General features: G+C 41.1%; 1 protein-coding gene across 2 annotated transcripts; it reads left to right on the top strand.

Moving 5' to 3' along the window:
* Positions 1-605: 605 nt before the first annotated feature.
* gad2 (glutamate decarboxylase 2) lies at positions 606-21,734 on the top strand. 2 transcript variants are annotated; one of them, XM_030398304.1, is made up of 16 exons: positions 606-681; positions 955-1,017; positions 1,175-1,321; positions 2,006-2,239; positions 4,756-4,846; positions 6,610-6,722; positions 7,225-7,340; positions 7,724-7,803; positions 8,560-8,614; positions 8,704-8,820; positions 10,246-10,310; positions 10,414-10,492; positions 10,588-10,737; positions 11,431-11,538; positions 14,381-14,470; positions 17,490-21,734. In XM_030398304.1, the coding sequence occupies exons 1-16, from the start codon at positions 606-608 to the stop codon at positions 17,661-17,663; spliced, it is 1,758 nt and encodes a 585-aa protein (XP_030254164.1). In that variant the 3' UTR covers positions 17,664-21,734. The 2 variants fall into 2 exon arrangements, with proteins under 2 accessions (XP_030254164.1, XP_030254165.1); XM_030398305.1 differs by lacking the exons at positions 606-681; positions 955-1,017; positions 1,175-1,321; positions 2,006-2,239 and adding an exon at positions 3,696-3,808 and having other exon boundaries at positions 17,490-17,663.
* Positions 21,735-23,501: the final 1,767 nt, after the last annotated feature.

The following is a 23,501-nucleotide window of genomic DNA, read 5'->3' as shown; positions in this document are numbered from 1 at the left end:
GTCGGGGATGTATGGAGTCACGACGCACGACGCAGCGCAGTTCGTCATGACTTGAAGTGAATCACGATGGGATTTCTGCGGTGACGTGAAATTTAGGTTAGATGCAATTAGGCATGGCTTCTGCGCTGCGTATCTACCGGCAGCTGGAGCTTTCAGCTGCTTACTGAAACCTTGTTTTGTCCTTTGTCCTGCCTGTTCGCTGCGCTTTATTTTCATTTTTTTGTTTTCCCATTTCAAAGCAGCCGAACTTCCTCTCGCACTGTTCATCCCGCGTGAAGTCCGGAGCGTCGCCGACCTGCTGAAGTCGGCTCAGTCAAGTGTTTTGCGGATTTTCCCCTGCGTGGAAGAAGAAAAAAAAAAAGACGCTGCACCTGTGGACGCCTTTTTTCTTTTTTTTGTTGCGCTTTTTCTCCAGACGCTTTCTTCCTCTCCACCTCCTCCTCCCCACCCCGCAGCATAACGCGTGTGTCGGATGCACAGGCTGGATTGTGAGCAGGCAGCGGACAGGTCTGGGTTAGATTCAGCACCACATCAGCCGTGAACAGCTCCGGGTCGACGCGGTGTGGATGGGCTCCGTCTCCTGCAGCTCCTAACTACCGGCGACAATGGCATCACAGGGTTTCTGGTCTCTTGGCGGTGATAATGCGGGGGCCAACCCCGGGAGTCAGAGCCCCAGTACGCGTGAGTGGCTTTTTTTAGTCGTCCAAAAAAAAAAGAAAATGAGCTCTGAAGGACTCATTCCAGTGCATTGTCTCATTCCAGTGCTCTGGATTTGGCCTGCTGTGTTTTATAATCGACACATCTGCTTTTACACCTTTTCTCTTGTTTGTTCCTGCAGGAATGCAACGGATTTGTGTCTTGTTTTATTTACAACTTGCATGGCGCTTCAGCTAACCGATCTTAAAGTTGGATGCCGCTCACCCTCTTCTTTTGATTTATCTCCTCTTCTTCCAGCCAGGGCTTGGTGCCAAGCGGCGGCCCAGAAATTCTCCGGAGGACTCGGATCGAAATTATGTGGTATGTCGCTGCCCACAGGGAGATGGGGATGGGGGTGGGATGGGGTGGAGTTGGGTTGGGTTGGGACGTGCCTTTCCCCCCCCCGCCAGCACATCATTATTTGTCGCCAGAGTCTTAAGAAATGTCTCACTCTCGCTGTTTTTCGGTCGCCCAAAAGCGCTGCTCAATGTCGGGGAAGTGGAGAAACCCGCCGACCCGGCCGCCAAGCAGCCGCCACAGAGAGAAGCTGCGGGCACCTGCGGCTGCAACAAATCCTGCAACTGCACCAAAGGACCAGTGGTCTTCTCCGACCTCTATTCAACAGGTACAAGAGCAAACGGATCTCATAACACCCCCTGATCCTTCTCACTGAGTCTGAGCTTGGCCTTGTCGTGCGTTGTGGTGATTTATTTTGCGTAAAAGAGCCATAAAATCAGCTATTGTTATACAAAGTGCATTGATTCGGGTTTTAAAATGAAACAAAAACAGCAAATATATAAATTGTGTTGCATTTGACATTTAGTAAATCGACTTTTTATTTCAATAACCTTCATTTAAATGTCATTTTTATTGTTGTGAGTAGGTGACCCGCTTTATTCTTTGTTCCCACCGTCCGTAAAACACAGGATGTACATGGAAAATCAAAAGGACACAAATGACAGAACGTGTGCCATTTTGGATCAAATACATCTTTATACTTTTAAATTTCATATCTATAATTTTCAGTGAGTAATGCTGAACATTTTTTGCAGTGCCTGACTCTTTGTGGAGAGGTCACCTTCAGCACAGTCTGAGGCTTTTGGGGGTGTTGAGCATCGCAGAAATCAAGAATCCCAACCAGTTTTTACACCTTTAAAATCATTAAATGATATTCTGTTTTATTTTGTAGGCCTATACGGATAATTTCACATTAACACCCAGTCTTATATGCATCTTTATGTGGCATGAAAGCACTTTTTTCTCCCCTGCTCCCAGACACATACATCACAAAATGTCTCCTCTCTTGCAGACCTGTTACCCGCCATGGACGGCGACACCAAAACAATGACCTTCCTGCAGGAAGTTGTGGATATTTTAATGGCCTACATCGTGGAGTCTTTCGACCGGGAAACGAAAGTTATTGATTTTCATTATCCAAACGAGCTGCTTCAGATGAACAACTGGGAGCTGCAGGACGAGCCGGCCACCCTGGATGACATCTTGATCAGCTGTCGTGCGACGCTCAAATACGCCATTAAGACAGGTAGGCCTCAGTCTGATACTGACTGCATGATAGATAAATATAGATCTGACTTAAATCTGACTTTTCCATATTCTTAAGTAAAATCAGTTGGTACTTTGGGAAATATTAAATCAAATTTAGCATATATATGGGCCTAATTTTAGGCCTGATTTATGTTGAAAATGTCGGAATCACAATTAAAAATGTAAATGTTGAAATAACCACAAATATTCTAAATTGATTTAAAAGGTAAAAGCACAGACGCAGTGCAAATCCTAGATTATAACAAAAAAGATGTTTGAATAAGAAACTGATTATAACATCTACAAGAAAACGTTTTAAATAATATTAAATCAGCATAAGAAAGGATTTCTACTTGAATACACGGATTTTATTATTGAAAGATACTCTACAATGAATATATCCAAGATATCTTTTTTAAAAAAGGGAGGGGAAAGGGAGAAAACCAGACAGCAATGATGAGGAGATAAAGAAAGAAATTGTGTCTATAAAAAAAAAAATCAACCTGGAAGTTGTCCTCCTTTTCTCTCCTCCTGTCCACCAGACCGATAAACGCAGTGACGCAGTAAATCTGGTTCACCAAGTAGGAGATAATAGGCTAATAACAGCGTTCACTGCAGGCCACAGCCATTACTCACTGCTGACTGACACACACACGAGGGCGATTACAGCAACAATACACACAGGAATATAATACAAATATATTTTTTAAAGATTATTTCTCAATATTTTACTTTAATTTCGGTATTTCACATTTATAAACAGTTTATAAATATGTAATTAATGATGCATTACGCACTGGTACTGTTACATTTGTTAGCAGCTATAAGGAGATTTATAAGTGTTAATTATTGCCTCATATTTTTAACTTCTCCTGTAACGATTTGCTTTATAATATTAAACACAACATTATTTATATTATGAATTATACAACCCACTTACTCCTTTACACAATATTGCTGACAAACATTTGACTGTTTAAAAGTGTATTATACTCAGTATTGGGAGGGTTTTCTTTAAGAAAGTATTTAGTAATCCAAGTATCACAATATGAATGTAATGTAACTTGATTACTTTCTGTTACTTTTGGATTACCTCAATACAAAACATATCTGAATAAAGACAAAAGAAAAGAAATATCAATAAAATTACTTTTATTTATTCTAAAAATCGAGTCTTTTTCAGAATATTATGTCTTTTTTTCATTCTAAAATTATAATCCTGTAAATAATCCCCTTTTTTTTACTGAATGCACCTGTATTTTAATCAAATCTTTATTCTGTATTGCACCGGAAGAGATAACAGAAGCAACGCCTCTTCCGGTTTCGCTCATGGGCCGGAAATACACAGTTGGAGAGAACATTTATTAATTTTTAATCCCGTTTGAATTGAGCCATTAATTACACATATGGTTTGAATTTAAAAGCAAAAGGTGTTTTTGTTTGCTTGTTTTTTTTCAAATTAATTAAGTCGCAGTTTGTCATAAAGATAAGAGAAACATTTGGCATGTAACGGCTCAGTCTCTTACGTCACCAACAACAACATGGCCGCCAACTCGGCAGGGAAAAGGTAACAAAGAAGATAAAAATCACAATAAATCAGTTTATATTGATAACTGTAGTTATGTGAAAGGGTAGTACGTCAGTGTTGTGGTCAAGCTAATATACAGGAGCAGCTCTAAAATGTTAATTTTACGGGATTTGTCGAGACAATGTCACTAACCCGACTGTTGACCATCTAACGTTAGTTTTTAATTACGTATTTTCACTCATGTTGCATTAGTTTTATGACAAACTGCGGCTTTATTGACTTGTAAAGCTAAGTTTTAAATTGACAAACATCATATGTGTACGTCATGACACAATTTAGCTGGAACAAAAAATTATTATATTTCTTCCGGAATACGTTCCCTTGAGGGAAACCGGAAAGGGGCGTGGCTTCGGGAGACCTCACCTATGTCAAAATATCCTGATTACCTTACATGTATTCCGTTACTCCCCAAGCCTGATGCTGGGAGAAGTAACTTGTATTTCTTTTATTTACTTTACGAATCCTATTTAGTTATTTATTTCTGTTTGAATGCAAAATTGTGGTCAGTGTTTGGCCTTTGTTGCATGTTGACACTTATGTTGATACTATAGAATAAAAGAATAAAAACATTATTCATCCAAATTGATCACAAATCAACCCTTTTAAATGAAAGATTGCGTTTTTCTTGTTAATTTACTCATTTTCCAAGCTCCTTTGTGTACGATTATTATAAAACAATGGTTGTATACCCATGTTCCACCACAACACTTTTGTTATTTCTCAAGCTGATTTAAAACGTCACTGCTGCGGCATCTCCAACCTGCAATTAAAGCATTTAGAAGATGACAGTTTCTGCGCCTCAAAAACTCCAAACAGAAAAAAAGCAGCACAGTATTTCAGTTTCTCCTGACGCTCGATGGAGATAGCTGAACAGTTTATCTATCTCACCCCACCCTCTCATTCCTCCTCTGCTCCTTCCCATCCAGCCCACCCCAGGTACTTCAATCAGCTCTCGACAGGATTAGACATGGTCGGACTGGCAGCCGATTGGCTAACATCCACCGCCAACACCAATATGTAAGTATGCGGCCGTGTGCTTCATCATGATTTTATATGGTGATAATGACAATGAATTCCATTTCCGGTCCGTCCGTGTGCACTCTGCTCTGCGTCTGCTCCGGCTGATAGCAGCTCTTTTTTTTTCTCTCCACTCAATCACTGCAAATGAAAAGGGTGAAATGAAAGGCAGACCCCCCCCTCCCTTCACTCCCCTCTGCCTTTTATCCCTCCCCCTCACCTCCCATCCCCACGGGGATTCAAGGGGAGAAAATTAGCTCTGAAATTAAATTCAGACTAATCTGAAGCTAATTTTGGTGCGTGTGTTTTTGGGGCGATAAAGTCTGGAAGAGTCAGCCGGCTTGGAACATTTGAGACGGTGCAGAACAGGCCTGCTGTTGACACTGCAGCTCATGTATTCATGGGGAAAAAGATGTAGCAGGAGGCACGTGCTGGAAATGTACGCTGTGTAGTATGAGATGGAAACGGAAATGTAAATCTTCAGTAAACAGTCCATTTTTCTGTGTATGCTGGTACATTTTGTTCAGAAGCATCACCGCAGATAAAGCTCATAAAGTGAAGCCTGAGTGAAAACCTTTGTCTTATCTACATCTGCCAGAGTCACCTATTTCAACCTTAAATACATTCCCCGACAGCCAAACTGCTCCGGAAAAATCATAATAGGAGGCACATTTTGAACATTTACATTTTTGTGCTGCAAAGGTGATGAAAATGTGAGAATCCTGTGCAAGAGAAAGCAAAATTATAGCCTAAAATCCTCAGAAAACGGTAAATGTTTATGTGGATGTTGGTACATTTTGTTCGGACGCATCAGCACACAGCCAAGATTCTACATCTCTATTTTTTTTTTCACTCAAGAATTTGAGTTTTGTGTTTTATCTTCCTCTGCAAGAGCCGTCAAACTAAATACTGTATGTCCTGTATCAGTCAAACTCCAGAGGAAGAATGGCCCTTTCCCGGCACTTTCAGTGATGAGTCATGTGACTTGTGTAACGCCAGGTTCACCTACGTATGAGGTGGCTCTCGTCTTTGTGCTGCTGGGATGTTTTGCATAAATAGTCCGAAAAAAAGATCATTTGTATGTGAGTGCTGGTACATTTTGTTCAAAAGCGTCACTCGATATCAACACGTTAAAGTGAAGCCTGTAAAATCAGAAATACGTCTGCATCCTCAGCACAAAACTAGTTAGAATGTTGTGTTTTTCTACCTCTGCAAAAGCCAGTGATTTCAACGCGAACTGTGCCCTTAAACAGCCAAACTCCAGAGGAAAAAATGCACGTCTACAGGCTATTTTTCAGTCATGGCACATTTTATGTAACCAGCACCACGTAATGTCCCTTGTGCAACGCCAGGTTCACCTCTGAGGTGCAGTAAAGATGATGAAAATGTGAGACTCCTGTACAACAGAAAGCAGAATAGTAGCCTATAAGATGGAAAATAAATGTAAATCTTGAGTTAACAGTACATTTTGAAGTGGATGCTGGTAGATTTTGTTCCAAAGCATCCGTACAAATTAAAATCTTAAGGTCAAAACTGTAAAATCAGCTATAATTCTACATCTTTTGTCCAAAAATGATTCTTTCTCATCCTTGAAAAAATTGACTAATGTGTTTAAGCTGCCTTCGCAAAATCCACCGATTTCATCTCGAAATACCGCCAAACTGCAGAGGAAAAAAAATGGCCGTTTACTGGCAATTTTAGGTGATGAGTCATGGCACATTTTGTGTAACCAGCACCACGTGATGTCCCTTGTGTAACGGCAGGTTCACCTATGAGGTGGCTCCTGTCTTCGTGCTGCTGGAATACGTCAGCCTGAAGAAGATGAGGGAGATCATTGGCTGGCAGGACGGGCGAGGAGATGGCATTTTCTCTCCCGGTACGTGAGGCGACAGCGCCAATCCCAACCACCCCTCTGTCTTCACTGAAAATGGAACAGCCTGTGTGTGTGTGTGTGTGTGTGTGTGTGTCTGAGCGCAGTGCTGTAACGTGTCAATTTGCATTTTGATGATATAAATGGAACTCGTTTCAGAGCTAATTAGCATAAAATCATTTTCTTTTTTTCCCCAACTTGAGCCCCCTCCCTCCCCGTCGCCCTCCAATCTTTAATTTCTCACACACATTTCTGCCTGACACATGATCAGCAGCGCCCGTTGGAGAATTTAATGACAAAGGCCGTGATTGGTTGTGACACTGCGGACAGTGAGCTGTGATTTCTGAATGCCGTGTCGTCCCTCGATACGCTGTACACAAATTGTTGTTATTGTTTTGTTGTTTTGAGCATGCACAGGCATTTTTAGAAGCCCTGCAACATTCCCATGAGACTTGCCAGATGAGGCTGTGATGTGGACTGACACTGGTCTTCCCTGTCCGTCCTCTAGGTGGTGCTATTTCCAACATGTATGCCATGCTTCTGGCGCGCTTCAAGATGTTCCCTGAAGTGAAGGAGAAAGGAATGTCATCGGTTCCCAGACTGGTGGCCTTCACATCAGAACACGTAGGCGCTTGTGTCTTAATTCAGCTGCATGATGTCTCATTGGATCACAGATCTTCCTCTCCTGTGCAGGAATGATTACACATTTTATTTTGCACATCAGCTGTGGCTCAGTGTGTCAATTTAAGGATCATTTTCACACAACAAACGCCGATATAAAGCCGACATTACGCGTGTCGGACGCGGAAGGACACGAGGTGACGGCCGTGTCTGCCACCTCTTTCATCTTGAAAGGACGTTTGAAAGATGTTGTGCGGGAAGGAGAAAAAAAAAAGGCCATTAGATAACACACAGACCTTTCAGTAGATACATTTTATGATATATCTTCCCTCTCATGTAACAGACAGTAAAACATGTTCCCTCTTTTGCTTGTTTTTATCTTTCAGAGCCACTTTTCAATCAAAAAAGGCGCCGCAGCTCTCGGCATCGGGACAGAGAGTGTGATCTGCATCAAAGTAGATGAAAGGTAAAGGCAGCCGCTCATTTCAGCTGCACAACTGAAACGTGACATGTCGCAAGTTAGCAGATAAATTCCAGAGTTGGAGAGAATCGAGATACACGTTAGAGGTACTTGTACCTTACGTTAGTTTTCCTGCATCTTCCTACTTCCATGTGATTTGTGATTTCTGGATTTTGAATGTTTTGTTTTTTACTTTTTATCTTTTATGACTTTAATGTGTTATGATATGTGGTAACTATCATTTATATCATGAAAATCTTATTTTATTTCCTACCAAAAAGTTGTCGTTATTCTTTATTTATCATTAGGATGAAGGAAGCTAGAGATAGAGTCTGCAAACACAATCAAACGGCCGACTCCCAGCACAAAGACAGACGTTTCACAAAATGATCCAATATTTCACAAATATCCGCAAAAGATTTGAAGTCCAGAAAACTGAGATACATATTTCCGGAGCAGAACGTAATTTTCGTTTTCTTATTTCCTCTCCCATTTGGACTACCACTGGAATCTGAAACTATATAGAAATTGGCTTCACCTCAAGCTGCTACAGCAGTTAATTACATATTGAATCATCAGTATATAATAATATAATTAATACAGGAGACATTTTGCCCGGATGAAGTTCTTTACCTTTGTTCTTTCTTTCAGTACATTTCTCGCCTAAGACCCGTAAACACACTTTAAGATAACCTTTAATAAGGATCCTCATTGCAGGATTTCTGCAACCACAGCTACAAAATCTTGTTTTTCCTTTCGCAGTGGTAAAATGATTCCAGCTGACCTTGAGAGGAGAATAGTGGAAGCCAAACAGAAGGTACGCATTAATAACACAGCTATAGATACCACATATAGATTTGTTTTTTCCTGTGTGTGAAATCATCCTTTTTGTCGGTGCCTTTGCAGGGTTTTGTACCTTTCTTTGTCAGTGCCACAGCGGGAACGACGGTGTACGGAGCCTTTGACCCGCTCATCGCCATTTCCGACGTCTGCAAAAAGTACAACGTCTGGATGCACGTGGATGTGAGTAACACAAATGTTTAAATGTTTTTACCTAAAACCCTCCGTGATGCAGCAATATCTCTCCACTGTACGGAAGGAATGCGTGGAAAACACGGAGCTCAGCAGTGAGTTTGACAAATCCATTATGTCTGTGTCGCCTCTAACTGCTCGCGGTTGACCCAGATAGGAGCCAGCCATTTCCTATCTAACACTGGGGATTAGAAAAACTGGAACAGAGGCTGTAAATCATCTTCTCCCCTGACTTTGCCATCATGGGCCCTCTCACTGAAGGCACTCTATCTATTAATGAAGGTGATTTAGTCCTGACAGGGGGACACCTCTATTAAGAGACATAAATGGCCTTATCTATCATTCCTCGACCGGGCGAGAGATGGGAGAAAAACATCCTGCTTGTTGTGGATGCAGCTTCCTGTGGAAATGAAAACAAACATCACACAGAATGTGAATCAGGTGTTTTGCACAGCTGGTTTGCACATACGTGGAATGTGCTCCAGTGTTTTAATACATAACAATAAACATAGTAAGGAGATGGAATGCAAGTACTGCAAGTCAAGAAGTATAAATGGAAAATAAAGAATTGACAGTTAAATATGATAAATATGTACAATATGACTTTAATGGAAATGGAGGAGCTGTAGATTTTTATGCAGGAACGGCAAACGATCACAGAGTGAAGTACAAAGAATATGCATCATATTCAAAAGATGTGCGTTGATGTAATAACTGAGTCAGGAGGTTTAGACTTAACGTTATAATGGGGGGATGATAAGTTTAGGTCAGGCCTGTCCTCGACTTGATGATGAGGCAAAACTGTCGTGATGGGGGAGGATCTTGCGGTCACAATAGCAAACATGAGGATGAGAAATCTGGGAATGCCTCCAAAAACATCCAAACAAGTGCCTGACATTTAGTCCTGTATATAGACCAAATGTTTAGAGTGACAATGCTGATAGCCAATCATCAATACATCATATGTGACAAAGCAAAAAAGCATTTGTTCCTCTGAGGTTAGAAAAAAAGAATCTGAAAAATGAGGGATTTTGATTTTTTTCATGCAAAATTGAAACAATTATTTGATTAATCGTTTGGTCCTTTGAAATGTCAGAAAACATGCAAATGAAAAATATCAATTTCAGCTGGAAGTAGATGATGTTTGGAAGTTTTTTCTTGAAAAATGATCTAGACAATTAACTGATTATCAAAATAGTTGGCAATAATTATTTGTTTGTGGATTAATCTAGTAATTAACTAATTGTTTTAGCATAAAGTATCTTGTGTGCAGTTAAAATTGTTTGAATGTTGATTAATGCACACTGTGATTTAATGACACAAAGATTTAAGAATTAATTAAGAACAAATTACAATAAATATCACAATCAGCTTCATTTTTTGTGACATCTGAAATATGACGCTGTTTCCTGTCAGGGTGCGTGGGGAGGAAGCCTCCTCATGTCCAGGAGACACAGGTGGAAGCTGGACGGAGTTGACAGGTAAGTGATATTTTTGGGGGTGAGGAACACAAACTGGACTAAGTGTTAGAAGTTTGTGAAGATCTAAAGGGTCGCTGGTTATTTTTTTTTTTGTTAACTTCAGAGCCAACTCGGTGACATGGAACCCACACAAGATGATGTCGGTGCCTCTGCAGTGTTCAGCCCTGCTGGTCAGAGAGGAGGTAGGCCTCGTCCTGTTCATCCAAACCTCGTTCTCACATACGAAGACTGAACTATTTCTGTTATAATTATTAACATTCTGGATGGGATTTCGCAGGGTCTGATGCAGAACTGCAACCAGATGCACGCCTGCTACCTGTTCCAGCAGGACAAACACTACGACCTTTCCTACGACACCGGAGACAAAGCGCTGCAGTGTGGACGCCACGTGGACATCTTCAAACTGTGGCTCATGTGGAGAGCCAAGGTGAAGAAACGCAAACACTGCTGCTCTGTTTTACAAGTTTTATTGTTTTTATTTGCTTTAATTTTGTCTTTATTCTTTTTATATGTTCATTAGTTTGATTAGTTTGATTTACTCAGTGCACATGTTTTTGTGTAAGGTCAAACACTATATTTATAACAGGATATTTGCCTCATTTCCAGACAAAATAACTAATTACAGAGTCACGTACAAAGTAACATTTCAGAGAGAAACAGGGACTTATTTCCCCGAAAATTTTCACTTGCTCCTTCAGCATTTCCCCCCTCTTTCAAGCAAGAAACACCTTATATTCATTTTTATTTGTGCTTATTTATTAAGAACCAGTATTTTCAGTATTTGTAGGATTTATGTCATTTATTTTCTTTTTTGTCTTCTTTATATGGATATTTAAGCTCTCATGTTCTTATGCTCTCTTTTTGGGGTTTTTTTTGGCACAATTGTGTCCTTTTAACTTAGCTTTTAGACATATTTTTCTATATTATATGTGTGACACATGTAAAAGTAACAAGAGTATAAATTAGAAAACATTTTTGGACCTTCTCATTTAATTTTCTAGATGAAAAAATAGTTTTTTTGTGCACACAGTTGCCTGAATGCCTTCAGTTTTACACTAATTACATAATATCTTTACTCGTCTCTGTTCTGTGTCAACACTAACAGCCCTCTCTTTAACAGGGCACCATCGGGTTCGAGGCTCAGATCGACAAGTGCTTGGAGCTTTCAGAGTACCTCTACAACAAGATCAAAGACCGAGAAGGATACGAGATGGTCTTTGACGGCAAAGTATGTCCACATTTGACTTTCACTCCCCACGCAGATAATTCATCTGCAGCCCGCATTAGTCCACACTGCTTCCTCTGCCTCAGTGTGTTCGGTATCATTGCGGCTGACTTGATTGGCATGCTGTGTGCCCTTGCTTTGTGTTGGATGAATGCCATTTTTACCTCTAGCTGCCAGTATAATGTGCTGCTATTATGTTTAATGAATAGCGTAACGGCCTGTAATTGCTCATGTGCATATGAATAGCGTGGTGTCTGAAATATCCTCCACCGAGCAACAGCGCAAACACACGGGTACGACGGGGTTATTAGGCTCAGTACTCTTTTATGAAAGGAGAGCTTGGACACGGGGTCGTTCATAGTGAACGCTCTTTAATGTTTCAAGCCTTATTGTTTTCCTGCCGAGCCACAAAAAGGCTAAGAGCATCATAACCCAGAGGGGTGATGGGGAGAAAGCCAAGTCCTCTGGGCAGCGGCCCAGGTGTTCACTTGTCTGTGCCTCCCATTGAGCCATTACATCAATCTGATGTTGAATATACTGCTGGCGAACCGGCCCCGGCTGTATAAATGAGGCTGGTGTGCATGGCTAGTCAGCTGTTGGTAATGAATGCTCTTCCACTCACAGGGAGGCAGGCTGGCTGCTCCAGCGGGGCTTCAGGTTCCAGAAAGCAGAACCGTGTGGGGCTTTTAGACGGAGAAAGAGTATCTGAGGAGGAGGAACTTTACCTCTCTGATGTTGCTGATGTCTAATGGATTTCCTTTTTGAGCTGAACAGAATCTGTTCTGGCTCAGTGAGATTAATGGGCTCGGGTTGCTTTCAGCACTTTTTAGTTTGACCCATCTGTAGGATTTCATGCAGGGACGACTGGTGAATATGTGTGTTGTATATCGTAGAGCCCCACTGAGAATAGATTTTTGGGGCCCATATCAGGGAGTAAAAAGTTCTGGTATCGATATATCGGCCAATACGGTTTTTGCTATGATCCTTCAATTTGTTTATCACCAGTGGTGGAAGAAGTAATGAAAATCTGTATTAAGTACAAGTTCAGTGACATTACTGAAATATTACTACTGGTGTTAAAATGATGCTTAAGTAAAAAAGTAAGTGGTATTTGTCTCAACAATGTATTAGTAACTTTTTAACCGTTGATGTTTAATGTATTATCAATAGCAGCAAGCGGTTCTGGTTCTGCTCTGCTCTGTTCTGTTCTCCTCTGTTCTGGTTCTGTTCTGCTCTGTTCTGGTTCTGGTTCTGTTCTGCTCTGTTCTACTCTGTTCTGCTCTGCTCTGTTCTGGTTCTGTTCTGCTCTGTTCTGATTCTGTTCTGCTCTGCTCTGCTCTGTTCTGGTTCTGCTCTGTTCTGTTCTGTTCTGTTCTGCTCTGCTCTGCTCTGTTCTGGTTCTGTTCTGCTCTGGTTCGGTTCTGCTCTGCTCTGCTCTGTTCTGGTTCTGGTTCTGTTCTGCTCTGCTCTGCTCTGTTCTGCTCTGTTCTGTTCTGCTCTGCTCTGTTCTGGTTCAGCTCTGTTCTGTTCTGTTCTGGTTCGGTTCTGCTCTGCTCTGCTCTGTTCTGTTCTGGTTCTGTTCTGCTCTGCTCTGCTCTGTTCTGGTTCTGCTCTGTTCTGTTCTGCTCTGCTCTGCTCTGCTCTGCTCTGTTCTGGTTCTGTTCTGCTCTGTTCTGGTTCTGCTCTGTTCTGTTCTGTTCTGGTTCTGCTCTGTTCTGTTCTGTTCTGTTCTGGTTCTGCTCTGTTCTGTTCGGTTCGGTTCTGCTCTGCTCTGTTCTGTTCTGTTCTGTTCTGTTCTGCTCTGCTCTGTTCTGTTCTGCTCTGCTCTGTTCTGTTCTGCTCTGTTCTGTTCTGTTCTGCTCTGTTCGGTTCTGCTCTGCTCTGTTCTGTTCTGCTCTGTTCTGTTCTGCTCTGCTCTGTTCTGTTCTGTTCTGTTCTGCTCTGTTCTGTTCTGTTCTGTTCTGCTCTGTTCTGTTCTGCTCTGTTCTGTTCTGTTCTGCTCTGTTCTGCTCTGTTCTGTTCTGGTTCTGTTCTGCTCTGCTCTGCTCTGCTCTGTTCTGGTTCTGTTCTGCTCTGTTCTGGTTCTGTTCTGGTTCTGTTCTGCTCTGTGGGCACAGTCACCTCTCCAAACCTGCACCTGCTTCTGAGTTTGTGTGTTTTTGTCCATGTGTCAGAGTTTTAATTGGCCTGTTTGTCATCAGACAGTCTTATTGACTACAAACATGCCGATGAAAGGTTTATATTCAAATCCAACTTGTACTCATTAATCAATTAAGATATTAAAAGTTACTAGTAGATTACATAGTTTATATAGTTCACCTTACAAACCATGACGTATGTGACATGTCTTCCACTGCGCAGAGGATTATGGGTCAGATTTGCCAGATATGCATGCTGGCTTGCATACTACAACATGGTACCGGGTGTAGTCAGACATCCTGGTATCTCTGGCTTACTGCATTTCACATACTTCTTATTGGGACATACTAAATCTTGTTCTGCCATCCTAGACAGTATGGTACTGTGGGTATTGGAACGCAGGGAGTGAGTGAGGGTGAATAGAGGTGCTGCAACGATGGACAGTTTGAGAAAGAATGATATTTTTTGACAGTAAAGCAAATGAACATTTTCTAGTGGACACCGAAAATGTAAGAATGACATAAAAACCTTGCTGAGACAATGTTGGCGTTTATAAAACTACCGCTCTGTAATTAAACTTCACATTGATATAAAAACCACACAGTTATATCAGCACGAAACATTCCACTGGAATGCCCTGAGCGTGCATGTTTTTTCTTGCCGGTGTATTCCTCTCATCTCTTGTCAACTGTGTGTGTTCCCGCAGCCTCAGCACACCAACGTCTGCTTCTGGTACCTCCCCCCTGGGATCCGCTACATGGAGGACAAAGAGGAGAGAAAGAAACACTTGCACAAGGTGGGTGAGCCGAGATAAGAAGCCCAACTGTGATATCTACCAAAAAACACCTTTCACTGCACCTTTCATTCGCCCTACAAGCCTGTCATCCCCATCCAGCTTGACACATCACATGCCCTCCTCATTAGGGACAACACGGACATCAACTTATACTCGGGATGAAAAAAAAAAAAAAACTTTGACATCCACATGAGGTAAACTGTGACAGTCTTAAAATAGGCTGTCACAGAGAGAGGCTATCACAGACTGAGGCTATTCAGTTAGCTCAAGTGGCGGCCATTCAGGCGGTCCCACAGCAGCAGGGGCCTACTAATTGACTATTAGCACAAACAGATGGTGTACGTGCCGGCCATACAAAGAGCACTCCCCTCGCTCCCCTGCTGTAAAACCATCAGCCATAAATCGTTGCCATGTTTGTCATTACCCGTCAAATGCAGAGATTTCCTTTTGTTTTCCAAAGTCTGATTGAAGAAGAGTGTTTGGCCAGCTCGCTCTTTTCCACGCACTCCGACACGAAGATTGAGGGGTGATGTAATGGTGCCAGATTTGAGTCCAAACTGAGGGATTTCTCCCTCAATTTGCACTAAATGACTGGAAAATTGTCAAAAGACTGATTTGACGGAAATCTGCGGCAGCTGATTGATTATTTTACAGAAACTGACTGCAGGCCTGCCAACAGCAGCAGGACACCTGCAAGAGATTTAGAGGGAATGACTGTTTATGTGATGAAAACTACAGTACTGATCAGAGCAGTCTCTGTACTGTAAGAGCTGTGGTGGAAAGAGTACTCAGGAGATACTCGCAAAATTTAAAGGTGTTTAAAGATGGAGCCTTCTAGGTCCAGAAAGCTGATTTGTATCTTATGCACACAAGAAAATGTATACATACAAGTATTTATAACTAATATAAACACACAATAAGGTAAAAAAAAAACCAACTATAATATTTCAGGACCTCCTGTTTTATTGCAAAGGAACTATCGGTTAAGCAGATAAAGACCTTATGTAAATCTCAGAATAGTTTAGGGGAAACCAACTGAGCTCGCTTGAGGAGTTTTTAAAGTCTGTTTTAATTTTTCAACTTAATACCCCGAGATTTGTTAAACTTCTTACAAGATAATCTTTGACCTCGAGGGTTCAGCAAATGAGTCACAGTTAACTTAAGTCCTCACTGCAGCAAACTGTCACCATAAGTTAAACCTCCTGCATATCCTTCAGTTCATTATGCTGCTCTATAAAGGCAGAACACAGGAACTTCTTATACTTTGATTGATATTAAGTTATGAGTGCACTATAGGACTTTTCCTACCATGTATACTTTGCCACAACAACAGCTTTTTAACTACAAAACAGACCTTAAATAAAGCCAAAATGTAGCATATCTGTACTTTGGTTTGTTAATCTGTGTGCTGTCGGACTTTTCAACACACTTATTCGGCACTGTATTCCACAGAAAGACAGCTAACAGCTAAAGTAAGAGGAATAATGTTATATCAAGTAAAAGGTAGCTTCCTGGATAGCTGTGGGTAGCATTCGGTAGAATTATAATTTAATTGTAATAATAAAAGTTGAGTTTAGTGATTGATTTTCTATCTATTTGTTGTCTGTAAAAAGGAAAATATCAATTTTGATGAATTGAAATGTTGCTATTTGTTTTTGTAGAAGAAGAAAAACAAATACATTGGAAAAGTTGTAGCTAGCTTAGCAGATCTTAATAGCTGCCACCTCATTTTCTAGACTGGAGTGAGTTTAATGTGATGATCAAATTTCAAGTTAATGTATTATATTGGCTTCATATAAACATTAATAGACAAGTAGCTGACTCAGACAGATGGAAACTTAACACTTGAGTCCTATAAGCTGCAGCCTGATCAGACTAAAGCTAATTTTCTCAAACAAACTAGTTCAAATGGATCAGAAGCTGAGAGAACACATGTTGCTAGATAGGCTACTCGTCTGGGTTATATAGTAATGATTCTTGGGTAAAATAATCAGCCAAAAAAGATATAAAATGAGGCATTACATTCTTTCTTGTACCGCATGCCGTCCCTGTGAACTCTTTCGACGTCTCTTCAGTGTTTTTACTCCCAAAGTAGTGATTTATAACTGTCTTTTTAAAGGTTCTGTATTATTCATTCGAACGAAAAGCAATAGCCTTAAAAAGATACATCAGGGAGACATACGTATATTGAAATGTTTGCCTCAGTAAAGTATCCTAATGGGTCGACTCTGGTCGAAACATGGAGTGTGAGTTTCAAACTTGTAATTGGATCTGTCACGGCGCAGAATACACACCACCATCGAGACACAAAATAAATCACTGTGACTGCGTTGCACTCGGAGATAACCTCTTAACTTGGTGGCAGCAGTCGGAGTGCTGTGATGAACCCGGCTGGTGTCAGATTTAGCTGTCAGACTGGTGGGAGATTAAGGACGACATGGAACAGGATCTGAGGGAAGCTGAGGAGGAAATGTGACCAAAAAAAAAAAAAAAAGTTTTCCAGACTTATGACTGCATGAGAGGAGACGATGCCGCTCAACTTCAGTTATACCCACCAAACTTTTTGCACTTTTTGAGTACTTAATTGGAATTACATTATTATTGCAGAAAGCACACTCACTTAACATATTCTCCTTACATCAATTAATTACTGCCAACAGAGCTCAAAGTGAAATGTAGGCACCTCTGGCAGTTCAGTAATGAGAAATCCTGACGAGAAAACAACACGTGACTTAAGCATGAATTAGTCAGCAGGCAAGGATGGATTTAAAAGCAGTATAGAGAGAGATTTAAAGGAATAGTTTGACATTTTCAGAAATACTATTATTTGCTTTCTTGCCGTGATTTGGAAAAGAAGATCGATGCTACTCTCACATGTGGGAAATGTACTGTATTTATTAAATATTAAGATGGAGACACTTAAACATACATGATACAAAATATTTACCCTTGTGTTTTTAGAGGCAGCTCCTCCTCTTCCTCTGAAACAGATTCATTCTGTACTTCCTGTCTCGCTCAGGTGGCTCCGGTGATAAAGGCCAGGATGATGGAGTACGGCACAACCATGGTCAGCTACCAACCGCAGGGAGACAAGGTCAACTTTTTCCGCATGGTGATCTCAAACCCGGCCGCTACCTTCGAGGACATCGACTTTCTTATCGAGGAGATTGAACGGCTCGGCCAGGATCTATAAGACTCGTCTCCCCCGCCAATCCTCCCGCACTTTTCCCCCTTGACGGATGAATTGTTTGTCGTGAATGTACTGGTAAACTTTTTCTTTTCTCTCTCTTTTCCTCCAAAGTCACATATTTAAGAGTATATTTGAGAAAAAAAAACAAAAAAAAAACAAGATATACAGATATATCCATATATTATGTATTGTAGCTTTGCCGTGGACTCATTTTGGTCCAGAGCCATGTAAAAGTGCTTCTGTCTGCCTTTCCTATAGTGTAGTAGAGCCCAGAGTAGTGTCAGTGATGTAACTTTATATGTCCTTTGGTGATATGAAATGCTTGTGCAATAGGTCGATGAGGAAGAGTTTATTTTTTTGGGTCATTTTTCTCTCATTTGCCGAGTATGTTGTTAAGTGCCAAAAGTGGTTGTGTTCTACTGTAACTTTTACATTTTGAACTCCTGGTTTAAAACAAAGACAACAACAACAACAAAAAGCACTTCACCTTACCTCAGCTTAATCAACTGCCTTTACACCCACACACAGCTCCTCAAGCAGCGATCTTTGGACAGTATTCTCTCGACTGGTGACGTATAGCAGAACCAGCACGCGTTGAATAAGTATCCCAACCACAACAGGCCATTTAAAGGGGTTTGGACATGTGTAATAAACCAGGCGAGACGATGTTTAGCACAATTACACATCAGTTAAGTCAGCTCAAAAGCATTTACAAGGCATGTTGGTCCATCATGCATCACCTCAGCCTTTGACAGTTCGCGCTGCGGTTTAATGTCGTCGCTTATTACGTCTCAACACTTTCTACTCTTTTTACACACGCACTTCTTTCTAGCGTATTTAAGGTGATAAAGGCTTGTTAAAAGTCCATTTTTGTTTGACATGCTAATAGCAAAAATTGGTACCACCTCCAACCGGGCTGTATATTTAACTGTGCTGAGTGTGCTTTTAAATGTTAGAATCTAAAATGAGAATAACCAACACTTCACATGTAACGTAAAGTTTTAATCCTTAAGATTTTGTTTGTTCCAAAAACCAAGGACCGCTGTTTCTGAAGCCTCGAATTTGGCATTGTGGCTGCCACCATGTTGATGTTTTTGGAGCCAGAAGGGGACAAAAGCGTGGATCTGGCAAGGAAATCCTAATTATATCTGCCTGGAAACCAAAAAAAAAACTGTTCCACGTCCTAAAGAATATCCAGCTTTATTGTACATTTCACTGTAAATGTGACCATAATTTATTGGAGATGACTTGAAGCTAGCAATTGAGACCATAAACTCAACACCTGGGGTGTTTGTAACACTTGAAATATACATTTTCTTGCTTTTTGGGGAACAATCTTGTGTAGGAAGCCAGGCTGTTTTCCCAAAGGGGCATGTGGACAGCTGCTAAGGGGCCCCCAGACCCAGAGGGGCCACTAAAGCCCAGAATTCATTGCATTTCAATGGGTTTTGGTAATTAAATTAATTGAACATTTGACCTACTAAAGAACTGTATCAATGGTTAGCTAATCGTGATTAATCCGGTCATGATGGGAAGACTTTTCACGTGACAGTACCGACTGTGGCCACTAGCTCCAATATCTCCTCTCACAACAGCCACTTTGAATGGAAACCTGAGAGCTGTATTATAGAAAAAAACAAAATAAAAACAACACATTTGAAATCTTAAGGATTATGACTTTTAAAGATGTCAACCCCTCATCTACACTACCAAAATGAGAGACGCTATTTGTCAGCGGTGTCTTCAGGTGAGCACTTAAAAGAAAGATCGAGGATCTTAAGAAACCGGGAACGAGGCAATAACGGTGGTTTTTTTCGTCTGAATACAGGAACTTCACCAGATTTGCAGCTACTGTAAACCTGACATCACTTGCACTAAATCACAGAGTGGGGAGGAGCGCCCCTCTTAGCATTGCAACTGAGATTTCTTCTTTATTCATTCACAAGCAATAGACGAGCATGGGTCCAATCGAAATGCCCTGCAAAATATCAAAAGAGACGGTGAATTCACGTGTACAATAGTTTAACGATAATCAAGTTTCCTACTACGCACAGTAGTTAGCAAATAAAATCAAAAAAAGATGCTTACTGTAGGCAGGCTAGTTGAAGGAATGTGAACCCTGGTTTCAACGACCCGAGGTTCTGTAGCATTTTCATTAGAACACGTTAGAAAAGCACAATTTGCTCAACATGGTCGCTCAGTGTACAATCACTTTTGATCATAGACTGTAAATAGTATTTCAAGATGTCCTAAGTACATATCTTTGTGTATACATACGTGTATATAAGACATATAACCAGAGACTATTTGTGAGGTAAAGTTATTCATATTTTCTCTATCTCCGATATAGATTACCTGTATTTTCATCCTGTTCGTCCAAAAGGCTTTTGTTCTTTTTTCTCCCGTGTGTACGTACGTATGTCGGATTACTTGACTTTGGTTTGTGACTTCTTCTAGCTATTTCAAAGAAAACGTGTTTCAGGGACTGGCTTTAAAAAAAAAAAAGAAAAAAAAAAAAGAAAACGGACAAGATGTCACCTTGAAAATCAGTCTTGCTCGGAGACTCCGGTGTTTTGGGATTTTAAAACGAATATGCAAAGCCATTTTGACTCTGAAGCACTGTGTTTTTTGTGCACAAGTGATACTTGACGGTATGTGCCAACGTGTACCTTAGTGTGTTTGTAACTGTGTTGCCTTAGTATAACTTTGCCAGTATTGTCTAGTTTTCCTTCCGAAGCGGGGAGGTCGTGCACTTTAGAGTATACACATGACCTAATAACGTGCAATGTCCAATGGTTGTTCATAAGTTGATGTTTAAAAAAAAGAAATTACCTGCTATCAAAAATGTAACTGAAGCTCTTTGGCCTGAATGTGTCATGAATCAAGGGTCTGCTGGAAAATGAAAGCACTTAATTTATTCTGTTGTAAAGCTTCTTGTTTAACGGTCCGACATCCCGACAGAAAACACTTTTTTAAAGGTTTCTTGGTCCTAGTTGGCGTTCACACTGTGACACAGACAACAACGGATTTATTACAGCGACAAAGGAATCTCACTGTGGTAGTCTCGGAAAGCCATTTTGTGTCTCTTGCTGCTGCTGCTGCTGCTGCTACTTGCTTCCTTTGCACGTGCATGCGATGCCTTGCCTATCCAGCTTGTTTGATATACAGTCTCCTATATACCTATTTATAAATATATATATACATATATACAGTATGTGTAGCTCCTGTAATTAGCTTTAGTGTCCGATGTATAGCCTAGCCTGTAGATTAGTGCACTGTCGCTCTAGCCTTTACATGTGATCTCTGTGTCTTGCGCTTACCTGTAAAAGTTTCTCCGTGCCGCAAGCATGCTAACCTCGCCTAGCATTGTAATCCTCTCCGCGCTTGATCTGACTATCTCTATCCTCTGTCTTTCTCTTCCGCTTGAAGACTGTCGCAGCTCCGAAACGTAGCGTATTATATCTATATATACATATATGTGTGTGTGTGTGTAGTCCCACAGCATGTCTCTCTCTGAAAGCTTCTCTCTGCTCTGCACCTGTAACGACCCCCCTTTTCTCTCTTTCTCTTCCGCTTTTCGGCCTCCGGTAGCAGTGACGACGTATCCTCGCGCTTTCCTCTTTAACGTTTCTTGGCTACCCGCTGTCGGTTCTGTTTGTGTGTCTGAGGCGGTATGTTGGCTCGTGTCACGGTGCCACAACGTCACCCTTTTCTCCCCCCTTTCTTTTTTTGTTTCACCAAGGCCCTTGACTCGATGGGATGTAACGAGGAACGGAATTTTAAGATTTGATTGTCCAAAAACGCTTGTCTAATGCAAGTGTTGTCAGCCTTTAACACAGAAGTATAGAAGAAAAATATATATGTACCCTGGTTTCTTGCATACAGGCAATATGGTTTGTTTATGAGAACAATTAAAATCCCTAGTACTCAGAGCGCAGTTCATTTTCACTGAACATGGTGCCATTTTGAGTCATATAACCTGCAAACTGCTGTGCTAGCTTCTCTCAAAACATTCATTTGTCCTGATCTATATGTTACTGTTGGGAAAATAGAAATAAATATTGTCAAAACAAAGATCACTGCTATTGGTTTTTTTTCTTCTTCCTTCGTCCTCTCTCCGTCACGTTTGCTGTGCCTCATACAAAAGCAGGGTGTTACGTGAACAGGAGAGTTTGAACGGTTACGTAAACTGGTGAGAGAGTCCTCGAACAGCAAACTGGGACGTGACGAGTGGCACTACAAGGTAAGGAGGGTGATGATCAGTGATGTCTGTGCAGCATTGTTCATGCTTATGTAACGTGTCAGATTGTTTCAGTGCCTCTAAAATGATAAAATGATGCTCGACACAAAGCGGCACATCGGCAGAGAGCGACAGTTTGTCGTTATGCCTACACGAAGGCTTCAGGAATTAACCAAAGATGCAGAACTACATGCGATCACATCATAAGAAAAAGGTTTAAAACTAAACTACTGTTTCCCCTCGTTAGATCTCTGCCCGTTTTTTTTTTCTTAGCTTCCTCCATCCCAGTTGCGTTGGCTGCTTGCCCCTCCTGTCCTGCTGCCCATTCTGGCCCCGGACCTGAAGAGCTGCTGTGATAGCGGCGTTAACACCACCTATCCCCGGCGTCAGCTAGCTGAGCCAACTCGCAGCTACAGTTACAGGTTGCTTTCAGGAAATTCCGCAAATCGCAGAGAGCCAGAAAGCATTTTCTCTATAAAACATATTCCAGTTACACCAAAGGCTGTGATAGTTGGTGCCCTAAAGGGTCAAACACTGTGATCCTACCTGCTGAACAAAGTTACATGTCGCAGAAACAAGTGCTGGAGATCAGAGACCATTGACTGTGACATAAAAATGTTTTTAAAGCTGTTATTTCAAGGCAACAGTTACATAATCAAGGACTTTTCAAGGATTTTTGAGGCCCAATTCCATAAAAAATGTAAGGACCCAGCACGGACACGGAGAAGTTGGGGGCTATTACAGAACACAACGATATAGAAAAATATGTAAATAAAATGTCCTCAAGCACTTTCAATGACACATTTGTCTATTTCCAAATAATTTCTTGACATTTTTCCACCCAAATTCGTAACATTTCACGGATTTCAAGGACCCATTGGAGCCCTGCAAACAAAAGAAAACTCATTTAGAAGAATAAAAAAAAAATACATCTTATAATGTACCATAAATTAAGAGCAGATCTGAACACAAAATGTCTTAAATATAACATTTATAGGAATATAATAATCACAGTTGTAAGACAAAAAGCTTCTCTCATCAGTCCGGTGAGGAAACATCACTGGTAGGTTGCTGACGTCTCTCTAGGTGGCACTGCTGCCCCACACTTCAGTCGTGAGGGCGCAGCGGGCCTCAGAATAGACATGGACTGCAAATGTGGCCGGAACATTTTTGGCAAATAGATATTGTTTTCCGTTATTGTCTGAACGAGCTGTTATTTTTACATATCCCCCTCAATCATCTCTGATTACTGCCTCCTTTTATGTCCAAACCAGAGGAGAAGAAAGGATGAAACAAGTATGTGAAAGGTTCCCAGATGCTTCGCCTCGTCTTCCCTCTCGTGTGCACAAACACACAGTACAGTCGAGAAAATGGGAAATGGGTATAACAGAGACTGGCTCCACATCCAGACACCTGAGAGTTACTGTATCTGTTTATTTAGGTGACAAAAAGAAAAGGTCCGGATAGGAAGGTGAGATATTTACAGCGTGTAGCAGCGCTTTAAATAAAACATCTGGGCAGCACACTATCAGCTGGCTCTGAACGGAGCCGCTCAGAGGAAATGAATGGTTCTTACATTACAAACATGACATGTAATCACT

This window comes from Sparus aurata, chromosome 19, assembly GCF_900880675.1.
Source record: "Sparus aurata chromosome 19, fSpaAur1.1, whole genome shotgun sequence".
In the NCBI taxonomy this organism is placed as follows: Eukaryota; Metazoa; Chordata; class Actinopteri; order Spariformes; family Sparidae; genus Sparus; species Sparus aurata.
This window is presented reverse-complemented; position numbering and strand designations above follow the sequence as displayed.